The sequence below is a fragment of the Thunnus albacares genome, chromosome 3, assembly GCF_914725855.1.
Source record: "Thunnus albacares chromosome 3, fThuAlb1.1, whole genome shotgun sequence".
In the NCBI taxonomy this organism is placed as follows: Eukaryota; Metazoa; Chordata; class Actinopteri; order Scombriformes; family Scombridae; genus Thunnus; species Thunnus albacares.
The window spans coordinates 7,305,750-7,327,201 of record NC_058108.1 but is presented as its reverse complement, the minus strand read 5'-3'; the positions used below and the strand labels follow the sequence as shown (position 1 = coordinate 7,327,201).

At 39.9% G+C, this 21,452-nt stretch overlaps 3 protein-coding genes across 4 annotated transcripts; 2 read left to right on the top strand and 1 right to left on the bottom strand.

The window, feature by feature from the left end:
- The first annotated feature begins 1,679 nt into the window (after window positions 1-1,679).
- On the top strand, window positions 1,680-7,857 carry golga7ba (golgin A7 family, member Ba). The gene is made up of 5 exons (XM_044346053.1): window positions 1,680-1,806; window positions 2,799-2,924; window positions 5,512-5,664; window positions 6,372-6,473; window positions 6,593-7,857. The coding sequence occupies exons 1-5, from the start codon at window positions 1,759-1,761 to the stop codon at window positions 6,674-6,676; spliced, it is 513 nt and encodes a 170-aa protein (XP_044201988.1). The 5' UTR covers window positions 1,680-1,758; the 3' UTR covers window positions 6,677-7,857.
- Window positions 7,858-9,247: 1,390 nt separating this feature from the next.
- On the bottom strand, window positions 9,248-14,511 carry crtac1a (cartilage acidic protein 1a). The gene is made up of 14 exons (XM_044346046.1): window positions 14,388-14,511; window positions 13,403-13,608; window positions 13,095-13,291; window positions 12,843-12,979; window positions 12,547-12,703; window positions 12,330-12,464; window positions 11,879-12,015; window positions 11,621-11,757; window positions 11,400-11,482; window positions 11,087-11,187; window positions 10,829-10,997; window positions 9,910-10,055; window positions 9,583-9,622; window positions 9,248-9,495 (listed from the first exon to the last, which is right to left on the bottom strand). Exons 2-14 carry the CDS (start codon window positions 13,597-13,599, stop codon window positions 9,488-9,490), a joined length of 1,644 nt encoding a protein of 547 aa, XP_044201981.1. The 5' UTR covers window positions 13,600-13,608; window positions 14,388-14,511; the 3' UTR covers window positions 9,248-9,487.
- A 297-nt stretch (window positions 14,512-14,808) lies between these two features.
- r3hcc1l (R3H domain and coiled-coil containing 1-like) lies at window positions 14,809-21,140 on the top strand. 2 transcript variants are annotated; one of them, XM_044346047.1, is made up of 7 exons: window positions 14,809-14,912; window positions 15,470-15,976; window positions 17,467-17,654; window positions 17,959-18,029; window positions 18,794-18,889; window positions 18,994-19,134; window positions 19,754-21,140. In XM_044346047.1, the coding sequence occupies exons 2-7, from the start codon at window positions 15,494-15,496 to the stop codon at window positions 19,804-19,806; spliced, it is 1,032 nt and encodes a 343-aa protein (XP_044201982.1). In that variant the 5' UTR covers window positions 14,809-14,912; window positions 15,470-15,493; the 3' UTR covers window positions 19,807-21,140. The 2 variants fall into 2 exon arrangements, with proteins under 2 accessions (XP_044201982.1, XP_044201983.1); XM_044346048.1 differs by lacking the exon at window positions 14,809-14,912 and adding an exon at window positions 14,920-14,997.
- The last annotated feature ends 312 nt before the right edge of the window (window positions 21,141-21,452 follow it).

Sequence of the window (21,452 nt, the reverse complement as noted above, 5' to 3'; positions counted from 1 at the left end):
CAGAACGCAAACTGCCTGGACAGAGATCTGATCAGTTCCATTCATACTTGACTTAAACCCAATGTTTAAGTTTGAAACTCATGTTGAATTCTGATGTTTGACCTTCACCGGTCCAACTTAAGCATTTTGAGTTGTTGACTGGAATTTTTTGGATCCAAAAATGACTAATTTAATTTGAACAACTTGAGTGTAATTTCTGAACATTAGATACTTCTGCTACAAGTTTTTGAAATTGCACAACTTGAAATTACCTTGGCTACTGAAATCCAAACAAATTCAGGTAGATAGTTTTCAAAGTAAAAAAGTTCAATGCAATAACAGTTGAAGTATCAATATTAAGTTTTTAGAAGTGATTCAATTTCACAATTGCAGTATGTATTAAGTGCTTATAAGACTATCCTTACAGCTGCTCTTTTCAATGTTTTATATAAACAATGGACCAAATGAGTATGTGTAATGTGAGCAGAATCGCTTGTGATGAAGCCGTAGCCATGAAGAATTATCAGCCGACTCTGCAGTTCTCTTCAGCTCTGTTGAGCACTTTAGCGTCTTTCATCTTATTGTTAACTTATAATTGTTTGTTGGTTCACCCTCACTGCTCTCATAAGCCTTGTTTTTTGGTAGCAGTTTTTTTTTCAGTGACAAAGCTCCAATAAACCCACTGCATGCTATCTGCTCAGAAGGAAGTAGACAGATAAAGGCCTCGTTCACAACTGGCATTAAAATGTGTCTTGGGTGATATGATCACAAGTGGACAACTCTAAGTACAGGTGTGAATGCACCCAGTTCTGATTGCTCAGACGACATTCGGAGGTGGTCTGGGCCACATGTGGCCACATTTTTTTTAGAAGTGTACAAAAATGTGTCCTGGGTCTTACTGAAAGACTGCCTACTCCAGTGACTCTGCATGAGCAGAAGTATGTACTCAATTGCCAACCGTGTCATATTAAAGTGCGAAACAACAACAGGAAGCCACAACAACAGGCAAAATGGATTCTCTAGCCATATTTTTGAATTTCTGGCAGACTAGACACAGGTGGTGCGTTGCTGCCTCCTGCCAGTTAAAAACAACAACGCATTTGGTGTTTGCAAACGGAAACGATGTACGTGTTTATCTGCATATAGAGCGGGGAAGTGAGATCTGATCACACGTGGTCAGTCGAGAGGCATATGGAGACACATTCTAGTGCCTGGTGTGAACTGGTGTACTTAAAGCTGTCCACTTGTGATCAGATCGCCCAAGACACAAGTGAATGCCAGGTGTAAACAGGGCTGAAGGTAGTGTCTAGCTGAAAGGAGCATTTACCGGATAATTCCCTAATGTGTTGGTGGAGAACAAAACCAAGCTAAAAGAGTGAATTTTGAACTTGTATTTGTCAGGTGATCAGAAACACGACTCAACTGAAAGCTATATGTTGCTTCATGTCCTCTGGATGGGCAACTGTTGGATGTCAATTTTAGGGGGAAATGTTGTGTTTACAGCCGTTTCCAGTTTCCCACAATATGGCCAAAAACAATGAATACTTTATTTTGCTTCCATACAATAGAAATTGAACATTAAATTGAAAGTTGGTTAAATTAAGAGTCCAAACTCACAAAAAAAAAAGCTAAATTGGTATGACCTTAACACTGTACTCGTATAAGCCCCGCCCCTTGACCCCGCCCCCCCGCGGCTCACCCTCCGCTCGCCTCCTCCCCGCCCCTCCCCCCTGCACTCCTCCAATCCGTCCCTGTGTCCCACTAAAGCGATTTCAGCGCATGCAGGGACTCGTCCCTACGGCCACGGATGGCAACATGGCGACAGAGGTAAGACTGGCACATTATCTGAGGTTTCCTTTACCAGCATGAACAATAATAATTATCATTTCAGTGAAACCAGCGCGGCTGCAGTTCACATGGTCAATGAGGGCATTGAGACGGCTCACGTTCAAACTGTGCCACACTGAATCAGGACAGACGACTGTGTCCTACATTATCTTGCTAGTTTCGTCCTCCTGTGAGCATTTTTTTAAAGAGAGGACCTCATTAACGGGAATTTTGAAAGTCAGCTGACCTTAATGGAAACAGAAATGGGGCAGAATCAGTGGATCCTCGCCTCGATGTTAAGCTGTTTTGGTGAAAGCAGATCTGTTTTTGTGTGTTGAGACGCCCCGTTAATCCGGTGACAGGCCACTGTGTTGACCAGTGACCACACACACACACACATACACACCGACAAACCCCGTTCAGCACCATGGACAGAAGCCACGCCGCCCTAAACCTTCCTCACTGCTTTTCCAGTATCTCTCTCTCTCTCTCGCTGTCAGTTTGATAAAATGCAAAAATGATAATGATTCATTGGGGGGAACAAACCAACACTCACATTTAGGATAATCCAAATTCACTGCACAAATATTTGAGATTTAAAGAGTTGCAAGATTTGGCTCTTTATCAGTCTGTTTCATCGTGTTCCGCCTGATCGATCTGTTGTGAGCTGTAGTGAAATGTTGCCCCACTCCTGCAAGGTTTACCTCCCTGTAACACCAGAGAGAAAGAAAGAGAGAGAGAGAATGAAAGTGTGTGAGGAAAAGATAGTATGTCCAAAAGCTGGGCTTTGCTCCAACAGCCAACAGGGCAGAAATGAGTGCAGACACCGAGCCATAAAGTGATGGATCACATTCTCCTCCATCATCCTTTACTTCCACAGACCAAAACATCAGCCACTGTTTGCACACATTATAACTGAGTAGGCTTAACTCTGGGGACTCATTAAAGAGACACTGTATCAAACCTTGTTTTATTTGTCTCCTCCTCCTTAGTTCCACAATCTGCAGGAGTTGAGGCACAGTGCATCTCTGGCCAACAAAGTCTTCATCCAGAGAGACTATAGCGAGGGAACCACCTGCAAGTTCCAGACCAAGTTCCCCTCTGAGCTGGAGAGCAGGGTGAGGAGTCAAAAAGCAGTGCTGTGCTGTGTTTTCTTATTGTGTTGCCCTTTTATCCTTGACAAGTTCCAAGTGAACCACACCTGTATCTGGATGTGTATTTGTAGCTATCATAGTGCTTGGTATGAGATGATGCCAGTGTGGCGCGCATGTGTAGGTAGATATTTACTAATTAAAACATTAATAGTAGGCATGTCACTTAAAAAGGTTTCACATGTCTTCATGTTGGAAGGGATAATACCGGCTAAATTCAAAACACTGATTGCTATGCGGTAATTAATGAGTAAAATACAAACAAATTGTTGTCTTAACCCTGCTTTACATGGATATCTTAGCACTGTACAGGAAAGCTTTGTTTCCTTTAGAGAGATATTAACAGTGGTTACAGATGTGCAATGTTGAAGGAGAGGTGACTATACAAAGCAAAAACAGTGTTAGTTTAATTAATGACATCATTAACAGAAATGAAGTGATGTTGTCGTTTACAGTTGTATTTTGGGAACTAAACCTGTAACCAAAACAATGAAAACTGTTCTACTCACCAGGTGACTTTAAAGCTCCCCTCTGACATGTACTAAGACATGTAACAATACTCTGCTTGGAACAATAATTTGTGGTTAATATGGTTTTCCCACAAAAATGTATAATTACCACTTTAAAATGTTTAAAATGACATCTCCTCCATAGATATAAAACTTTAGATGCGACCTGACATAGTGACTTGACATTCTGGGATGGAGCCATATGGTAGCCATCTTACCTGGGTCCAGTTTTAAACTTGCTGTGTTTGGAACCTATGTTGAAAGAGGCTTATGTTCTATTTATAATCCTTGTATTTTTCTACCAACACATACTGTTTTTTTATTCAAAGTAATGAGCATAAGAGAACTGTGTCTGTCTAGACTGAACCAAAGAAACAAAGATTCTGGCAGGAGTTTGATTATTAAAGCTCCAGGAGAACAAATCATGCTTTCAATCATGACGATAATCTTGCAGACAATGATTTTATTTTTTCAATTTTGCATGAACTTAATATGTAAGAACTTTCTTTGGCATTCTGAATGGCTAATATACTACATTAAGGAATACCTTTTATGTAGAAATCCCAAATAGATTGACTATTATGGCCTATATTTGCAGGCAGTTACAATCAGAAACACAAGAGGGAAATATACCTACTCTAGTATATTAATATATTTATTAATGTCATAAATTGTACATAAGGCAAGATAAATCTCTCTTTTTCTCTCTCTCTCTCTCTCTCTCTCTCTCTCACACACACACACAAGTTTGCACAGCTATCCTTGTTAGGACATTGCATTGACTCCATTCATTTTGTACAGCCTAACCTTAACCCTAACCAGGACCTCAGAAATGACGTTTTGCCGCATCTGGACCGGGTTTTGGTCCCCATGACAACTATTGGTCCCAATAAAGTCAATGTTTATACCAGAGACGGTCCCAATAAGGATAGAAAAATGCATATACACACACACACATACACACACACACTGGCAAATACTCATTAACACTGCTAATATCTTAAAGTACATGGGAAAAAAATTCATAGATAAATTCAGGAAATAAATAAATGCACTTCTCCTTGTCGTTACCATGTTGTATGTTTACTTAACATTTGATCAGCATGGAATCAACTGTTTAGCGGTCAAATGTTAGAGTAATATTAATAACTTTGTTATAACATTACTAAACGTTACCTTTGAGCTCTAAGTTAGTGTAGCTAACATTAAAACAATGTTCGCTGGTTATAACTTATCTGTTTAGCTAACAGATCAATGCTGTTGAGAGTTCGCAATCAGCAGTAACTTTGACTTAGAACTCAGCCAGTCTGTCACTTGGTAGCTAACAGAGAGGTTACCTAGTTCACTGCTTTAGTTGGCCAATATGTAGAAAATAAGTTTCTCATCTACTATATACTGATGTGTGGAAAGTGATGCCAGATCCCTGGTCTCTTTGGTCTTTTTAGTAAAGCAATAGGTGCTGCATAGCTGACATCCATAGTTGCTGCCCGCTGGTGGCGATTGCGAACAGACTAGTATCTAGATTAAGATGGCAGATGGTTATCCCATGAGGTATGACGTAATGTCCCATCTAGTGTTTTATGTCTATGATTTCCTCCATCTCTCCCATTAAAAATCCCAGAATCTTAAAAATATGCAAATATTGTTTGTTTCAAAAGTTTAACAGCTGGACACAAGATGTCTCCTACGTCACTGTAAAGTCCATTCTCAGTGTTTGTGCACTGGAGGCTTTAAGTTTCACACTTGTGTAAGTTGCATATTGGACCACGATTGGGTCCAAACTCATTGTGATGTCACAAATCCTGCTCATAGGCCCGCCCCAAAAAATCTGATTCTCAGTGAGCTCAGAGAAACTTTCCACTTTCAGCAGATGAATGTAAAAACAAACTCTGCACAGTGAAGCTCAAACATTCAACTGCAGCAACAAGATTTTTGAGTGGAGGGAGACTTTAAAGATGAAGAATAAGTTAGTTTAAATTTTGGTTTTACATCTTGAAAACTAATATTTTCTGTTACTACCCGTGATTCTGTCCGTGTGTCTCCAGATTGAGCGGACACTGTTTGAGGACACTGTGAAGACACTGAATAACTACTACGCAGAGGCAGAAAAGATTGGAGGCCAGTCCTATCTGGAGGGTTGTCTGGCCTGTGCTACAGCATATCTTATCTTCCTCTGCATGGAGACACGCTATGAGAAGGTCAGACTGGCGATCTACGACCTCATGCATTTTAATGATAAAGTGTGGGGATTAAGTTTCAAGGCCTTTCTAAAACAACGGTCAGGTGCCCAAATCAACAATGACTCATGTTTTTCTTGCCGTAATCATTCCTCCTGTTCATACTGGACATTAAGAGATCCCTTCATAACGCTCTTTTGATGTAAGTGATGACAAAACCCACAGTTCTTCTTCTGTGCAAAAAAAATATTTAAAAGTTTATTTGAAGCCAATATGAGGTGTCAGCTGTCCAAATTAGTCAAATGAAGTCAATATCTTTAAAAGTTATTGTCTTTTTAGTGCTAAATTCCTTCTTTTTGTTACAATCCTTCCACTGCAGCTGAACCGGAAAACACTCTCTGAAGACGCAAAGAGGGAATTTTTCTAAAAAGACTGTGACTATGGAAGATATCAACTTTATTTGACTAACTCAGACACTCTGAAGCCTCCTATTATCTTCGAACAACTTTTGAATACAGTGTAGCTTAAACATTATAGGCACATTTAGAGGAGATCTTCTAATAGCCAGTATGAACTGGAGGGATGATTATAGCGAGCAAAAATCTGTTTCAATATTCATACGGGCACCTGACTGTTGATTTAAGACTGAGTTGAAAAATTGTGAACCTGTCCTTTAACATGCCTTTGATTCCGTACCATTTCTCTCTTTTTCTCCATCCGTGTGTCAGGTATTGAAGAAGATAGCCAAGTACATTCAGGAGCAGAATGAGAAGATCTATGCTCCCAGAGGTCTGCTCATCACAGATCCCATAGAGAGGGGAATGCGTGTCGTATCCTTACTCAGTGTTTGCAGTTGCAAGTAAACAAAAAACATTCACATTTATCTTTTTCTATTCAATTTAACCATTACTCCATGGAAAAAATCTTGGTCCCTAACTACTTTCACCAGATAGAGATTTCCATCTATGAAGACCGAGGCTCCAGTGGCTCCAGCTCAGGCAGCAGCTCTGTGTCCGGCAGCACCGCTCGATGACTGGGTGCCTCCTAAAAACCATGTCCCCCTGATCACTGACAACCCCAGAGGAGAACTTAGGACAGCGATACCACTCCTGTCCCAACACTTAGCGCCATACATCCCTAAGCTACGCTCACACAAAGGATTCACTATCTTTACCTAAGAAAGGCATGTTGCTCCTGACCTGCCATCACTTACTTAAGTTGTTTAAGCTTTTTCTTCACAGTGAGTGCTTAAAACATGCACTGCAACAGTAGTTAGTGTGCTTGCACTGATACAGTAATGTAGGATGGAAAGTCTAAGTGAAAAGAAAAAAAAAAAATCATCTTGCTAGTAATACTTTGTGTGATCGTACCATTACTTTGCCTCCTGTCCTCTTTGAAGTTCCCACAGCTATGTGTCATCTGGTGGGTGAGAAAAGGATGGAAGGAAGTGAGAGGAAGTGTTGAAATATGAGTGAACACCACAAGCCTCATACCTCAGCCACCACAGTTGCACCACGTGGTCCAGATCAGCCAACGCTGCAAACCAACCACAAAACTGGACTTAACGCTTCACCATGTATCTGTAGCTCTGGTTTTCCAGATTTTAGGAAATGTAAGAAGGATGTACCAATTATTTGAGCAGGGCATCACAAGGCTTCACCCACCCAGAGCCCAGATATATTGTACATAAACCTTCTTCCTCCTTCACCTCTGCTGTAAATCATGCTGTCTGGTAGACGCTGAATGTCGTTCAGCCATGTATATAATGTAGCAGATCTTCCACATTGCTCATGTGAAGCCTGCGTTTTATTCGATACACACGAACACGGACACATGCACAAGTCTTAGTACTAACCTCTTGGTTTCACTGAGCGAGACCAACTCTTCCTAAATTTGGATGATTATGCAAAGACATACGGTGCATTGAATGCATCAGTAAGTAGAAAAAGGATGGGTTAAAAAAAAAAAAAAAAAAGTCTTCCTGAATCATACCTGTTGTGTTTTGAAATACATCAACCCTTCCTTGATTTCTGAACGAACTTCCAAAGAACAATTACTGCCGAAAAACTGGCTTACAAATGTGAATGTGTCTTTTCCTTTGGTGACATTTTGTGCAAGAACAAACTTTCGTACTGCTGGTTGTTTGATACACATAGCAACAAGGTGTATATGACTGGTGTCAAATAAATACTGTTTCATCACAGCTATACAGAATTTATCTTTCTTTGTTGTATTGTAAATCTATATAATAGATGTTTCTTATGGCATATGATTTGACCTGTCACTGCAGGAAAAGCTAATTGTCACTCACCACTCTTTAACCAAAAGTCTTTGATAAACCCACTGCATGCTCTCTGCTCTGCACCAAGCGGCTGACAAACAGCCAGATATTTCCCTCAGGAGTTGGTGGAGAACAAAACAGATTGAAAGGAAAGTGAATATAGGACTTGCATTCATCAGATGCCCAGAAAAACAACTCCAAAAGAGTGCTACCGTTGCTCTGTCTGTTGTTTTAATGCTAATAGAGAACTGTATGCTAGCCTGTTAGCATATTAGCTTTATGTGACCAAAAAATGTTTGCTCTAATGTTATGTTAGAGTAAACATAATTCACAATTCATAGAATTTGAGAACCATTTTCATCATCTTCGCTGAACAGTAGAATGTTTTATTAGTTTATGTAAAAGAACATTCTTTGATTTTATTAAACCACTGACTTCATGAACAAATCCTCTCCTCATGTCACCATGGTAATGTTACTACAAAGGACAAATTATTCACAGGAAAATGTTCACAAGGACATTCAGTTTTTTTATGCATAATATTAATTACAAATTGTTTCATGCAGTAAAAACATTGGTTTAGGCACCTGGATGAAAAAACTTTGCTAATTTGATGCATGAAAAGCTTTGGTCAGGCAAATTCCCTCATGTTTGCATGCATGTGTGACTCACTATATGACACTGCAGCATATTCAGCTGGTTAAAGGCCACAATCTCAGTTTAACCAGTCTTCAATTAAAACATGGAGAGTCTAAAGCATGCACTCAGTTCACCAGCGCAAACAGGAAATGTCCAGACTGCAGGATGTCCATATAATAGGACATGATTAAATAGTATATCAAGATAAAACCAATAGACATGCTATTACTGCATATCGTAGGAAGTGCTGGATAAATGCTCTCTTACTGTACCATTGCTGCCCTAAATGCTACCATCCTCTCAGATCTGCCAGTGCAGAGAGAACCAAGACACACTGTAATAAAACTGTCTTAAAACAGCAGGCTTCAAACGTGCAGGCAGAGGTGGAGCGGATGCCATCATAAAATGGAGCCAACGCTGCATGTGATGGAGGGAGAGAACAGGGGAGAACAAGGACATATGGGTGGGGGAAAACAAAGAAAGACATACATAAGGTTAGGACAACACCGTACAAATGTTTGAAACTGAAAGAGATGGAATGAAGGCTAGAAAAGGCAGAGGAGAGGCGTGCAAACACATGGGAGACACTTCTTAATTTTTTCTTATACATACAGTGGTTCAAGTTACTGAAATCAGTGATATAACTTTTAAACTATGAAATGATAATCTGACACACCCAGCATATTGATTGAAGCAGTTTATTTAGGGAGTTTGCCATGGTACATGAAATCTCAACCGTAACCCAGCTGTAGTAGTTAGGTAACCAATGAAAGTGAAAGTGTTAAAAAATAAGTATAACAAAAATATTAAAACTACTCATAGAGTAAAGAAAACAACAAGGCCCCTGTCCCAAAGCACAGAAGAAAGAAAAATAAAATCCGTCCTTTTCCACACTGTTTTTTATTGCATTACATGCGATTGTCCTCAAATACCTGTTGAAAAATAAACATAAAAGAAAATTAAAAAGAATACAAATTAATACTTATACCTTTAAAAAGTCTTTTAAAAAAATTGCCTACCTGCGCAGCGGCCGTTCTTGACAGTGAAGCCTTTACCACACTGAAAAAAAGAAAAAAAAGGAATTTACTGGTATCCAAACCAAATATGTTGATTCATTTGGATTTTATAGAAAGATCTGAAAAATATCATTGAACAACTGTGATTGGAAGAAAGAGAGACTTTCATGTTTTTCTTTTTGTAAAATTGCTTCTAATTGAATTGACGCTGGCAGTAAGAGAGAAATATAAATACTGTGGTTGATTTGATCAGCTCAAAAGACCAGTAAGACAGACTGACTGGAACATTACCCGTGTTCATAACTCATGCCGTGGATCCGTAGTGCATACCTGTGTGTCATTGGCAAGCACAGACATTTCCCCCTCTCTGGGGTAGGCTACTTCCACCACTGAGTTCATTTCACTAGGCTGAAGGAGGCGAGTGATGGAGCTGCCGTCAGGCCAGGAGACCTCCAGTACCGTCACCTTATCGTTTCCTGGGAGTAATGACCAGAAAAATCACTGAGCATCACACGAAGAGGAAAATAAAGCCTTCAAAAAGTCCTATAATTTTCAGTATGTTTGAGGACAACACGATATCACATATTAATGGAATAGTTCAGGATTTTCTGAAGCATGCTTATTTGCTTTCCTGCCAAGAATTAGATGAGAGGATCAATACCACTCTCATGTCTGTGTGTTAAGTATGAAGCTAGAGCAGGGAGGCAATTAGCGTGCTTTAGCATAAAGACTGGAAGCAAGGGAAACATTTAGCCTGGTTCTGTCCAACGTTCTTGCCAAAACCTCTAAAAGTTCACTAATTAACACACTGTATTTCATTTGTTTAATCTGTATACAAACAGAAATGTAAAATTGACAATTTATGATGTACTGGGAGTTTTATGCTGTAGCTTTTTCTTGATGAACAACAGCTGGAAGCAGTGACTTCTTGTGTTGCTCTGAGGCTGTCTGGCATCCAGTTGAGACTTGTTTGAAAGAGAAACTGTTACAGCACATAACTCCCTCTAAAACCACAAATTGTTGTTCCTGTTGGTGTACAGATTTTAAAAATTACATAAATATTTATGTTAATTAATGAGCTTTAGAGGTGCTGTTAGGCTTATTTTTAAACTTTGGACATACCAGTGCTAGCCATTTCCCCCTGGTTCCAGTCTTTGTGCTAAGCTAGGCTAATTGCTAATAAATTGGCTAATTGAAATATGTGTCCCATGTTCTTACGGTGTCTATAAAGTGTGTACGTGTTACTTACCTAAACCAAAGTGGGCAACAGGCTCCATCTCACACAGGTACCCTGAGCCTCCGTCTATGATGCGTGTTTGAGCTCCGTTCTGATTGGTGAAGGCTGTTACCTTGGCACCTCGGGCAAAAGAGCCAAACTGGGTGCGAGGGATGACCCGCAGCCAGTTATTGGACGAGCCCTGAAAACACAGATGACAGGTTAGGTTGTGGATAGTCACAGCTGAGTTATCATGAACAAACACACACGCACGAAAACACATGCACACACCTGGGTGACCTTGAAGACAGAGATTGGCTGCTGGGCGCTCTCTCCATGTGCTAACAGCAGGTCCAGCTGTCCGTCCCCATCTAAGTCTGTCACAGTGCCACCTGTCCAAAACAGGCAGAGAGCTTTCACTGCGCTGACCTACATAACAACCTCACTGTGATGCTTTACTGACAGCTGTGTCACTGTAAATCTCATTCAAACACAGAGATAGCTGAATATCAGAATATTCAGTTCAGGTTACATCATTTTGAGAATGAAACTAGAGAAAATGTATTGTCCAAAGTCCTCTGGTCTGAGTTCAGATATATCTCACCTGTTCCTCTCCCTTGTGGCTCTGCAGCATCTCCCACATTAAGCTCCTGAATCAAAGGGTCTGCACCATCTCTCCTTGATACCCTGTAAACAAACAAACAAGATTCTAAAAATAGCTGATAATGATCTCAATGCTCTGGGATGTGCACCACTGCCAGTTATTCCTTGAATGAAGGATGCCTCTCATTTGAGTTTGGGCTCACATAATTATTGAAATCTTACCTGAACAGCCTGTTAGGGGCGTTGCCTCTGTAGGCAATATTGTTGAAAAACACCTCCAGCTCCTTGTCATTATCAAAGTCGGCAGCGATGACTGTGCGAATAGGGGAGGGGGTGGCAAATCCTCCAGTAGCGATGTTCTGCACAGGAGAACACATAGCTTTTCATGTCAGGCTTTATTAAAATCTTGTCAGTTACAAACGTTTACTTTCCATCCCTCCTTTATTCTTTTCCCTCCACTGTCCTGCTCTCTTTAATTACCCGGAATTTAGAGTCGCTGCCCTGCAGGTAAAGTCTGTGTGGGCCGTTCCAGTTGCCATAGACGATGTCTGTCTTTCCATCGCCATTGAAGTCAGCTAGTGCTATTCCTCTGCCATGCTGGTATCTGTCCTCCACACCTTTAAAGGTTACACAGTGTTAAAGATAGTGTTAAAGAAGATAATGCTGCTATTTGCATTGCATTAACCTCAATATTCTGATAATAACAATTTACCTACAACCTTTAGTTTTACTAAAGCTTAACTATATTTCTGTACTTCTTAAACAAAACAAAAACTAGAATATTTGGAGTAAAACATATTAGACAAAGAGGACATATTTTGAAAGACATACAAATATCTCATGAAGTAACAACTGCACTCATGCTACTCTTATTTAAAAAAAAAAAAAACTCTGCCTGCTTTCAGCTTCTTCTTTCCTGATTTATTCTCACCTGCCTGTCTGGCCATATCAACAAAAGTCCCATCTCCATTGTTCTTGAACAGGAAGTTGGGTCCGTTCTCATTGTCACAGAAGACATCTGACCTTGACTGACTGAGGATCGGTCCAACCACCACGCCACGGCCACCTGCACAACAACCAAACTCTGAATGCAGCAGCTGATTTAGCCAAATTCAAAACATCACACGCTTTATATTCTCCAAACTGACCAGTGTACTTGTTGACTCCAGCCTCAGCAGCTACGTCAGACAGAGCGATGACGCCCTTGGTCAAATCACTGGCAGCCTCGTCCATTTCTAAGAGAGCGTGGGGGCCGATGTTGCCGCTGGCATAGTTGGCCACGTAGACTGAGTAGCGGCCAGTTCCCTGCAGAGAAACAACAGGCAAAAGAGTAGCAGAAGGGTTTTGTACAGAACTGACAATCTCTTAAAAGAACAGGGGAAAGAGAAAGTAGAGAGGGTGAGATGTGAAGAACCAAGCCACTGGACAAAGTAGGTGTACTGACCTTTCTGTCGATACATGCCACAGAGCGTCCTGCCATGCGATTGGCGACGCCACGACGCACATTGAGCTCATCACTGAGCAGATCTTCAAAGCGGCCATTACGAAACTTGAAGAGCTTGTCTGAGTAAGTTGCCCGTCCTGCAAAAAAAAGGCAGTAATAAGGGGGAAAAATGATTCATCTACCTGAAATAACTTGCTGCGGTCATGCACTTTGCTGATCATAACTGACTGATCATAAGAATGAAGTATTTACCAGAGTAAGCATTGTTTGTGTTGAGGAAGTAGATCTCCTCACGTCCATCTCCATCCACATCACAGGCAGTAACTCCAATGGCGTTCCCTGCTCGGTCCCTCAGTGCGTAGTATGGAGAGTTACTGTCATCAATAGCAATGTTTACCATCCTTCTCTGAACGCGGTCATACTTCAACACCAGGTTGGGCCCATTGTACCTGAGGGAGGACAACACACAGCTTTATTTTGCTCACACAATTTTATATAACAAACCTACAAAGTGTAATGAACATTAGCCAAAGCTAAGAGATGTGTAATGATACACTCACCCTGCCACAACCACTTCCAGGTCGCCGTCACCATCCACATCAGTTACTGCCATCCCATAATTGAGCTGTGTCGGATTGTGCAGGCTGTCAGGAGGAAGCATCGTCTGTGTTACAACCTGTAGCATGGGGTCGGAGTTCTGAGCCTGGGACTGATGCCAGAGTCCGAAGAGCAGGAGCAACACACCTGAACCCCACATCTTTGTAACCTGGTGGCACACAGAGCATTAAACATTTCACTTCACAATTCACATGGAAATTTCTTTTTATAGAGAGCAGGACAGACATAATGTAAGTTAACAGGACACTGTGTTGAGCAAATATAATGCACAGACATCCTGTCTTCATGACATGATAGAGAGCATATTAGTTTGCTTCTTTAAAGCAAAATCATTCATACATTTATGGCAAATTATAAGAACATGAATTTAAAGGGAAACTCCACCAATTTTCTTTTCTATGTGTCTCTTGTGAGTCCCGCAACTTTTAAAGATTTAGTAAGATTTGGTGAAATCATGAAACCAAGCAAAAATTAGATATAGAGGTAGAAGTTGAGTAGTGTCCAAAAAACAACAAAAATCAGAGGAGAGCCCAAGTAGAAGATTTTAAGTATGAGATTTTTTATTCTAAATTCACGAGCGAACACCATTATGTTTTTGCCATTTTGAAAAAGTAATTCTACATCTGAAAAAAAAAAAAGTAAGATACTTGAATACCGCCCTGAAAATGCATATTTTTGCAGCTATACAGTATGAGCACATACTTTATTAACGCTGGATATTTTCTGCATTATTGATTCTTTCTTGTTTCATTGTTAAAAATGATGCAAGATATAATCGTTTGCTCTTCGAAGTCACTGATGTACAATATAATGAATGCTCTCTTAATACACACATGCATGCAGCACATTCCTCATCTATGCCTTCACCTGAGCAGAGCCAGTAACATGCAAGAGTTAAATTCCTTCAGAGACTAAATACTGTCTTACCTGACAACTCTCACAATGTACAGAGATGCAAATGACCCACAAATGGTGTGAGAGCAGTCTGCACCCTTATAATACCATTTGAGACCTTACACAACTTTGCGTTTTAAAATTTACGAAACAGCTTGTGTAACGTGTAGGGCATTTGGCCAATCAGCGACGAACGGTCTAAATAATTCGGATGTTGGCCAATGGCTGACCGGTATTTCTATGAGCATGTGTGTGAGACGCGGAAGTCGGTTCTGTTTGTAGGCGCTGCTAAATAAACACAGTACAGCAATAGCACATAATAATACACTCAGGCGACGGCACATTCATTATTCCTGTCGGGACAGAAATCCTGACTCATAAAGACTGTGCATATTCTGCTGTAAAACAAATTCGACGTCAAAACAAACGAGCTCGTCGTCCTACAGTGGTTCTGCTGCAGAGCCATATAAGAACAACAACTCCCAGAGTTCTCTGCGTTTATCCGACGCCTGCGTCAGTCGTGCGACGGAAATCTGTTGCTAAACAAACCAAATACGGGTAAGCCGAAAGAGGAATATTTATCCTATATACGTGTAGTTAAAATAGTCTCAGTGAAAATAAATGAACAGAATTACATTTTAATGTAAGTCGGTGTTAACTTTATGTTTGTGTCCTCAGTAAATAATGTTTATAGCCTCAGCGAGAGGAAGCTAACTGTAACTCAGCTAACTGCATTATGTTAAATGCTTCTTTCATTTTTGGACTGTGCTCTCGGAGGAATTGCCTAGACCAAGTCGTTGGAATAAAAACGAAATAATACTGTCATTAAACTTATTCAAGACTATTTTGAAATATATTAATGTTTGAGAAAGATTTAACACTTTATATCAGAATCATCTTTATTGGCCAAGTGTGTTTATGTTTTTAGTGGCTCTCAATGTACTTACGCAACATAACAACACAACAATCTTTAGAAATATACACAAGGAATTACTATAAACAGCTGAAACCGTTTCTGTGAACTGTAAACAGGATACAAATAGTGCAAAGAAGTGACCACTTACATTATTTTATTGCTTTGCCTCTTCTCCTGTTTCCGTTGCTCGTTTATCCAGATGTTTTGATAACATCTCTCAATAATGGAACTGGAACAGCCAAAGGAAGACAGTGCTACTGCCCAGCCCTCACCTACACCTTCTTCTCAGTCAAAGAGGCCAAGTCAGGCTCTGTACGTGCCCAAACAACGACTTCAGGGTTCCAAAGACAAAGCTAAGACTCAGGGAGAAGTTAAACCAAGACCCAGGCCTCGCTACACGGACAAAGCACGAAAGAATGCCAAGAACAAGAAGGACAAGGCTGGAGGAGAGGGAAAGACATTACCTGTTGGAGGACAAGATGGGGGTGAGGTACCGAACAGTGACACCAGTACTGATGTGAAGGAAGAGAGGCTACAGGATACAGAGGTGGAGACTAATGGGCAGCCTGACTCAACTAATGTGGATACAGAGGTCACTTCACGGTTGGAGGCGGCATCCTCTCCTGAAGAAGAGGGGGAAGAGGAGAGTTGGGACACCTTGTTCAATGATGATGGGGATTGTCTCGATCCGCACCTGCTTGAAGAGGTGAGAAATTACAGTAGGTTTGGATGAAAGGAAAAAAAAAGTAACCAGAGGAACCTCCCCCAACATTCATACATTCAGTTGCCAGTTTATTTGTACTTATATAAAATCCAAGGTTAAAATGTTCAGGCTTTGTTGAAACTGTTAATGGTGATGCTGATTGAACTTCATGGTCTTTCTGGGGGCTGTAGTCGCTAGTGGTTGTTGTAGAACTTCAACATTTAGTCGATTAATCAGTTGCAGAAAATTAATCATTAACTATGTTAATCAATTAATTGTTTGGAGTCATTTTTAAAGACAAAGTACTAAACTTCTCTGGTTCCAGTGTCTTAATCACACATATTTTCTGGTTTCTTTAGTCTTCTATAATATTAAACTGAATATCTTGTGGTTGTGGACTGTTGGTCGGGACAAAAGAAGACACCTTAAGTTGCATCTTGGGCTTTAGGAAATGGTGATCGACATTTTTCACCATTTTCTGACATTTTATAGACCAAATCATTAATTAATTAATTGAGAAAATAATTGACAGATTAACCAAGAATGAAAATAATCATTAGTTGTAGCCCTTAAGTGATGCTGTTGAATTGAGAGCTGTTTCTAATATATAGGCTATTGCCTCCCCACGTTAATATAAATTAGGGTAGACTACATATTAATAACACTTCTGAGTGTAACACAATACAATCTTATGTTTGCTACATGAAAAAGTTTCCCTGTGCTGAATGGAGACTTTACCATATTTTGATCATCTCACATTTGTAAATTAAAAATGTAATTATGACCATTAAACTGTTGATATCTTAGTATAATGCAATACAACTCAATAGCACCACAAACTACACCCACCAAACTGGCCACTGATATTCAGTATCTTGATATCAGTTTAGAAATAGAAATCGACATGTAAAGTTTTCTGGATGATGGCAGTGACACTGCTAACGGTCAACAAAAAAACAAAATGTTATTTGTAGCTGCCATTCTCAGTATTTTATAATTCTGACCCAGTAACGGCTTTGAACTGTTAAGTTAGACCAGGAAAATGTTTCGGCTTGACTAAGAATATTAAATGTATTTACAATGTACAATGATTGATAGATTTGTCCACCCAGGATTGGACATGTTGTAGATGATGTGCACCAGTTTTCCATAAATTGAGCCTTGTGGTAGTATGAGTAGCTGAGCTGAAGCTGTATATAGTGTTATAGTGAGTCTCACTATAACCTTGCTGATATACTAATGTCTATGTTGTTTACTGTTTCACCACCCCAACCTCCTCCTCATGTGCTAAGCTTTTGGTATTGTTGACTTTACTTGGATCTAATGTGTGTGTGTCAGAATGCAAGTCTTGAATCTGGATGTTGTCTCTGACTAGGCTTTAGTGACACCTGACAGCAGAGATATAAATCAGACTTTATCTGTTTCTTCCTACTTTAATTTCTTTATTCGCCATCATTCTGTCATTTGCTCACACTCCTTCCTCACCCTTCCAGCTGGCTCCAAAGGATGGTAGAAAAAAGAAGTCCATCCAGGAGGCCAGATTCGATTACTACAACATGGACGGAGATTATGATGAGGACATCGACCTCACAGAGGACGAACTCTCTCACATCGTCGAGATCTATGATTTTCCTGCAGAGTTTAAGACCGAGGATCTTCTTAAGTTATTTCAGTCCTACCAGTATGTAAAATTCATTGTACTACTTCTATACTTTTCAAATCTTAATATACTGTAGTTCAAAGTCATCTATATGTTTCAGGTTTCTTTTCAACTCTTCATTTTAAGATCAACTTTGAGTTTTAACTGATCTTAAACAGCTTCTGACTCACTAAAAACAGGAGTCAAGAAAGGTCTCTAAATTTGAAATCTCAGTGACTCAGTGTGGGGTCTCTGGTATCTCAGATGACTTGAAGTACCAGTTTTATCTACCTTCAGGTTTAGTAACCTTTTAGTTCTGCTTAATTGTGACTTTTATGTTTTTCAGACAAAGAGGCTTTGATATTCAGTGGATTGATGACACACATGCCCTGGGTCTCTTCTCAAGCCCCATAGCAGGTTAGTGAAATTCTGCTTCACATCATTTGTGGCAAATGAATTAACTTTTGGAAAACAAAAATCGTCCAGAGGTAAGATTGTCAAAAAAGTATAATGTCTTTATTGAATTGAAGTGGTAAAGACCTTGAGTTATTCTGTGCAGAGCAACTGAAACTGTCAGGCAATACATTCTCCTGATCCTTCTTACACCTCTCATTGGTCTTTTCTTATTTATCCCAGTAACTCCCCTAAAATATCACTGGTTATAATAATATTAAAGAGTACCTCACAGGTTTATTTACTTTGTCTGTTAATGCTTGGCAGACTATTGATTTTGTCAATTCCACTTCTGTGTCATGTCAGCTAAACAGTGTCAAAAACGAGAGGCTATATGAGCTTTAAAGAGTATATAGGCATTACATCATAAATTTCAACACAATTAAAAATACATATGTATTACACTATGAATTTTCCACCACACATAAAAATCTGGGGGGTACCTTACAGTACATTATCCTCTGCAGTAGAAATTGATGTTGTGACACTTTTCCCCGTCATAATGGGAAGAAAACTGTTTTAGTAAGAAGGATCAGTGGGCTTTAGTAGACCGTAACCTCTGACTGAGAAATTCACAACATTATTAACATTAAGTTTGCATTTACTGCTGAGGTATTATATGGTGTTGTAAGTTGTTTCTTTTACTTTGTCACATCATCTTACAAAGTGTCTTTTTCCATTTTATACAAATAATAGTAAACAACCTTTTGTTTCTTTTCCCTTTTCAGCCCGTGAAGCTCTGAGATCCAAACATATGCTGATGAAGTTGCGACCACTCTCCAAATCCTCCCCTGCCATAAAGGCCAAAGCCCGCAGCTGCTCAGGTGCAAACACAGTCGACCGTCTTTCCGGTTCTCTGTCCGTCTGTCTTCTGTTTCTCATATACGTTTAAGGACTAATCTTATCTTAATTCACCTCCCATCCCAAGACTACCTCCTGCCTGCTAAGGAGAGACCTCAGACGAGTGCAGCACTGGCTCGAAAGCTCGTGATTGGTGCCCTCGGTGTAAAGAGCAACCTGACGAAGGAGCAGCGCGAGGCAGAGAGGAAGAAGCTCCAGGAAGCAAGAGGTAAGAGATGAACTGTGGTCTGCAGAACATGACAACCCTAATCTGACAGTCTCACTGCCTCAGTGTTCGCATCACAAGGTTTTCACCACAAGTGGGAGCTGTTTTCATACTTTTCAAAGAAACTACAGTTACAAGTGTAGTTGCAGGTTGATGCCAAGAGAAGTTGCTCTCCGTCCGCTGCTGTGCAGATCATAACAGGTCTATAATCAGTCCAGCAGCTATTTCCCCTCTTAGATGGAACATAAGTATATAAGCACAGAAAACCACAAATGGCTGTCCACTGAACAGCTAGTCAGGAAGTCAGAGCCTTGAGTATAGTGAACTAAAAAAAGCTCCTTTGTTCTTAGCATGGATGCACTGCTGCGCTCGTTATTTAACATCACAACACGCAGAGTAAATGTCAGCGCTGAAGTGCATCATGTGCTGAACATTATGTCCTTGGACTGGATGCCACGTATGGTCATATCCACAACTGGCTGTTCAGTCTGCCTCAGCTCCACAGATCCCTGCATGTGGCAGACTGTTACAAATTTAGAGCAACAAATCATGAAAGTGTTGTTTAGTTAAGGGCTTTCACTGATTGATATGACGAACTGTCTCTCTGTGATTTATCTTTCAGAAAAAAAGCGCCTGGCAGTCAAACAGAGGGAAGATGCTTGGGAGGGGAAGTGACTGGACAGAAAACTACCTCCCTTCTGTTGTTTTGTTTTTATTTTATTTTTTTTAGATTCCTTGATTCAGCAGAGGCTAAAGACATCTTGTACCTCTTCACACTCGATAAAGATTGTCCTTCTCCTGCTCTGTTTTTCTTAACTGGTCACTCCTTCCTACCACTACACTTCCCAGAAATGGATTCCCACCATTTTTTTCCTTCTTTCTGCCACAGTCCTTCACCAACTGCTACTGAACATCTCATCCTCGTCTGTTTGTTAGCCCGCAGTGTTACATCACATGAGAGCGTCCCATTTCCTTTCCCTAACCTTTATCTTCATATTTTGGTTGTGCAGGGTGTGTCGCACAACAGACTCACTTATTTTGATATCTCTTAACATTGCAACGAGGACTGAGCCTCATCACTTGTAAAGGGTAACAAATTAATTTATGTTATTCATGTTTGTCTTTATATGGACTTTTTATGTTTTGTAAAGATGACCCAAGTAAATCCACCTGTAAATTTGAGGGTTGAATTCAGTCTTGTGAAACAGTGCATCATTTTACACAAAGACATTGTTAAGATTCTGTTGGCAGTTGAATTAAAAGTTTTAAAAAAACGCAGCGTGTGTTTACAGTCAGTTTGAGACTCACTATAGTGAATGCATCATAACTGGACACTTCTTATTAAACTTTTACTACAAACCTTTGAATCAGTTCAGTTTGCAGCTGACACCCCTCGAAAGGCCTCCACCACTCAGCAGTTGATTAAATTTAATGTTTGTATTTTGTGTTGTGTGCTTGTCTGTACACAATTTCAATGAGAGGAGTCTTGTTGATGATGATGTCATTTATTCTGAAGGACAAATCTCAACCCGGTGAACAACAAGATATTCCAAAGCAAATCACAGTTATGTGTCTAATATTCTGTTCATGTTCCGTTTAATCTGTGTGACTACTCCTTTACTCTTCAAATCCATTTTTAGAAAAAAATCTGACATTTAAAACATTATAAAGAGCTTTATTATATGGAACTAGTATGATTGGAGAATAAATCCCGAAAATTTAGTAGTATTGGGTTTTAATGTGCCTGCACAGCCAGCAGAGATGTCTGGCCGGTAACCTTGAATAAGCAGATGTTGTATTTAGGTCACACTGTGTACTGTACAAGTATTTCGAGAAAAATAAGTTCTTGAATAGTTCATGTTTAACAATTTAAGGCACTATTTCAATTCCAGTTTTGATAATACGTTTCCACTCCAATTGGTGTAATCTGTTGGTTGAGAAAAATCTCCAACAGTAATGTTCACAATAACTTTCAAACTGCTTTAGATAAAAAAAAGAGTGGTGGTCAAGCTCTAAGGCCTGTGTGTCTTTATTCCTGGAAAGTTAGAATTTTGAAGTGGTAAAATTGGCTCTCTCTAGAGAGAGACAGTGTTTATTGAATTTTTAAGGTTTAACTTCAACCTCAGTTTCCCAGTTCAGAGTAATCTTTCATAATTTAGTATGAGCTTCCTCAAACACACACATCCAGGCTCAAGACTTCTTTGACAGCTGGAGGCAGCTGACCACAGACCATGTGGCAACGCGTCTCATTTACCTTGAGAGCTGCAAATTTATTTGTTTTCGGTTAGTGAACTTTGCATCAACTTCAAACTGAAATATGC

What these genes read in the sequence shown, in the direction of transcription:
- golga7ba (XM_044346053.1), top strand. Translation starts at nt 1,759, where the DNA reads ATGCAGGGACTCGTCCCTACGGCCACGGATGGCAACATGGCGACAGAG. An exon ending in ATGGCAACATGGCGACAGAG is followed by an intron (nt 1,807 to 2,798) that starts GTAAGACTGGCA and finishes CCTCCTCCTTAG; the next exon opens with TTCCACAATCTGCAGGAGTT. An exon ending in TAGAGAGGGGAATGCGTGTC is followed by an intron (nt 6,474 to 6,592) that starts GTATCCTTACTC and finishes TACTTTCACCAG; the next exon opens with ATAGAGATTTCCATCTATGA.
- crtac1a (XM_044346046.1), bottom strand. Translation starts at nt 13,599, where the DNA reads ATGTGGGGTTCAGGTGTGTTGCTCCTGCTCTTCGGACTCTGGCATCAG. An exon ending in GCAGCGACTCTAAATTCCGG is followed by an intron (nt 11,758 to 11,878) that starts GTAATTAAAGAG and finishes TCTCCTGTGCAG; the next exon opens with AACATCGCTACTGGAGGATT. An exon ending in GCCACAAGGGAGAGGAACAG is followed by an intron (nt 11,188 to 11,399) that starts GTGAGATATATC and finishes TGTTTTGGACAG; the next exon opens with GTGGCACTGTGACAGACTTA.
- r3hcc1l (XM_044346047.1), top strand. Translation starts at nt 15,494, where the DNA reads ATGGAACTGGAACAGCCAAAGGAAGACAGTGCTACTGCCCAGCCCTCA. An exon ending in AAGTTATTTCAGTCCTACCA is followed by an intron (nt 17,655 to 17,958) that starts GTATGTAAAATT and finishes TATGTTTTTCAG; the next exon opens with ACAAAGAGGCTTTGATATTC. An exon ending in CTTCTCAAGCCCCATAGCAG is followed by an intron (nt 18,030 to 18,793) that starts GTTAGTGAAATT and finishes TTCCCTTTTCAG; the next exon opens with CCCGTGAAGCTCTGAGATCC.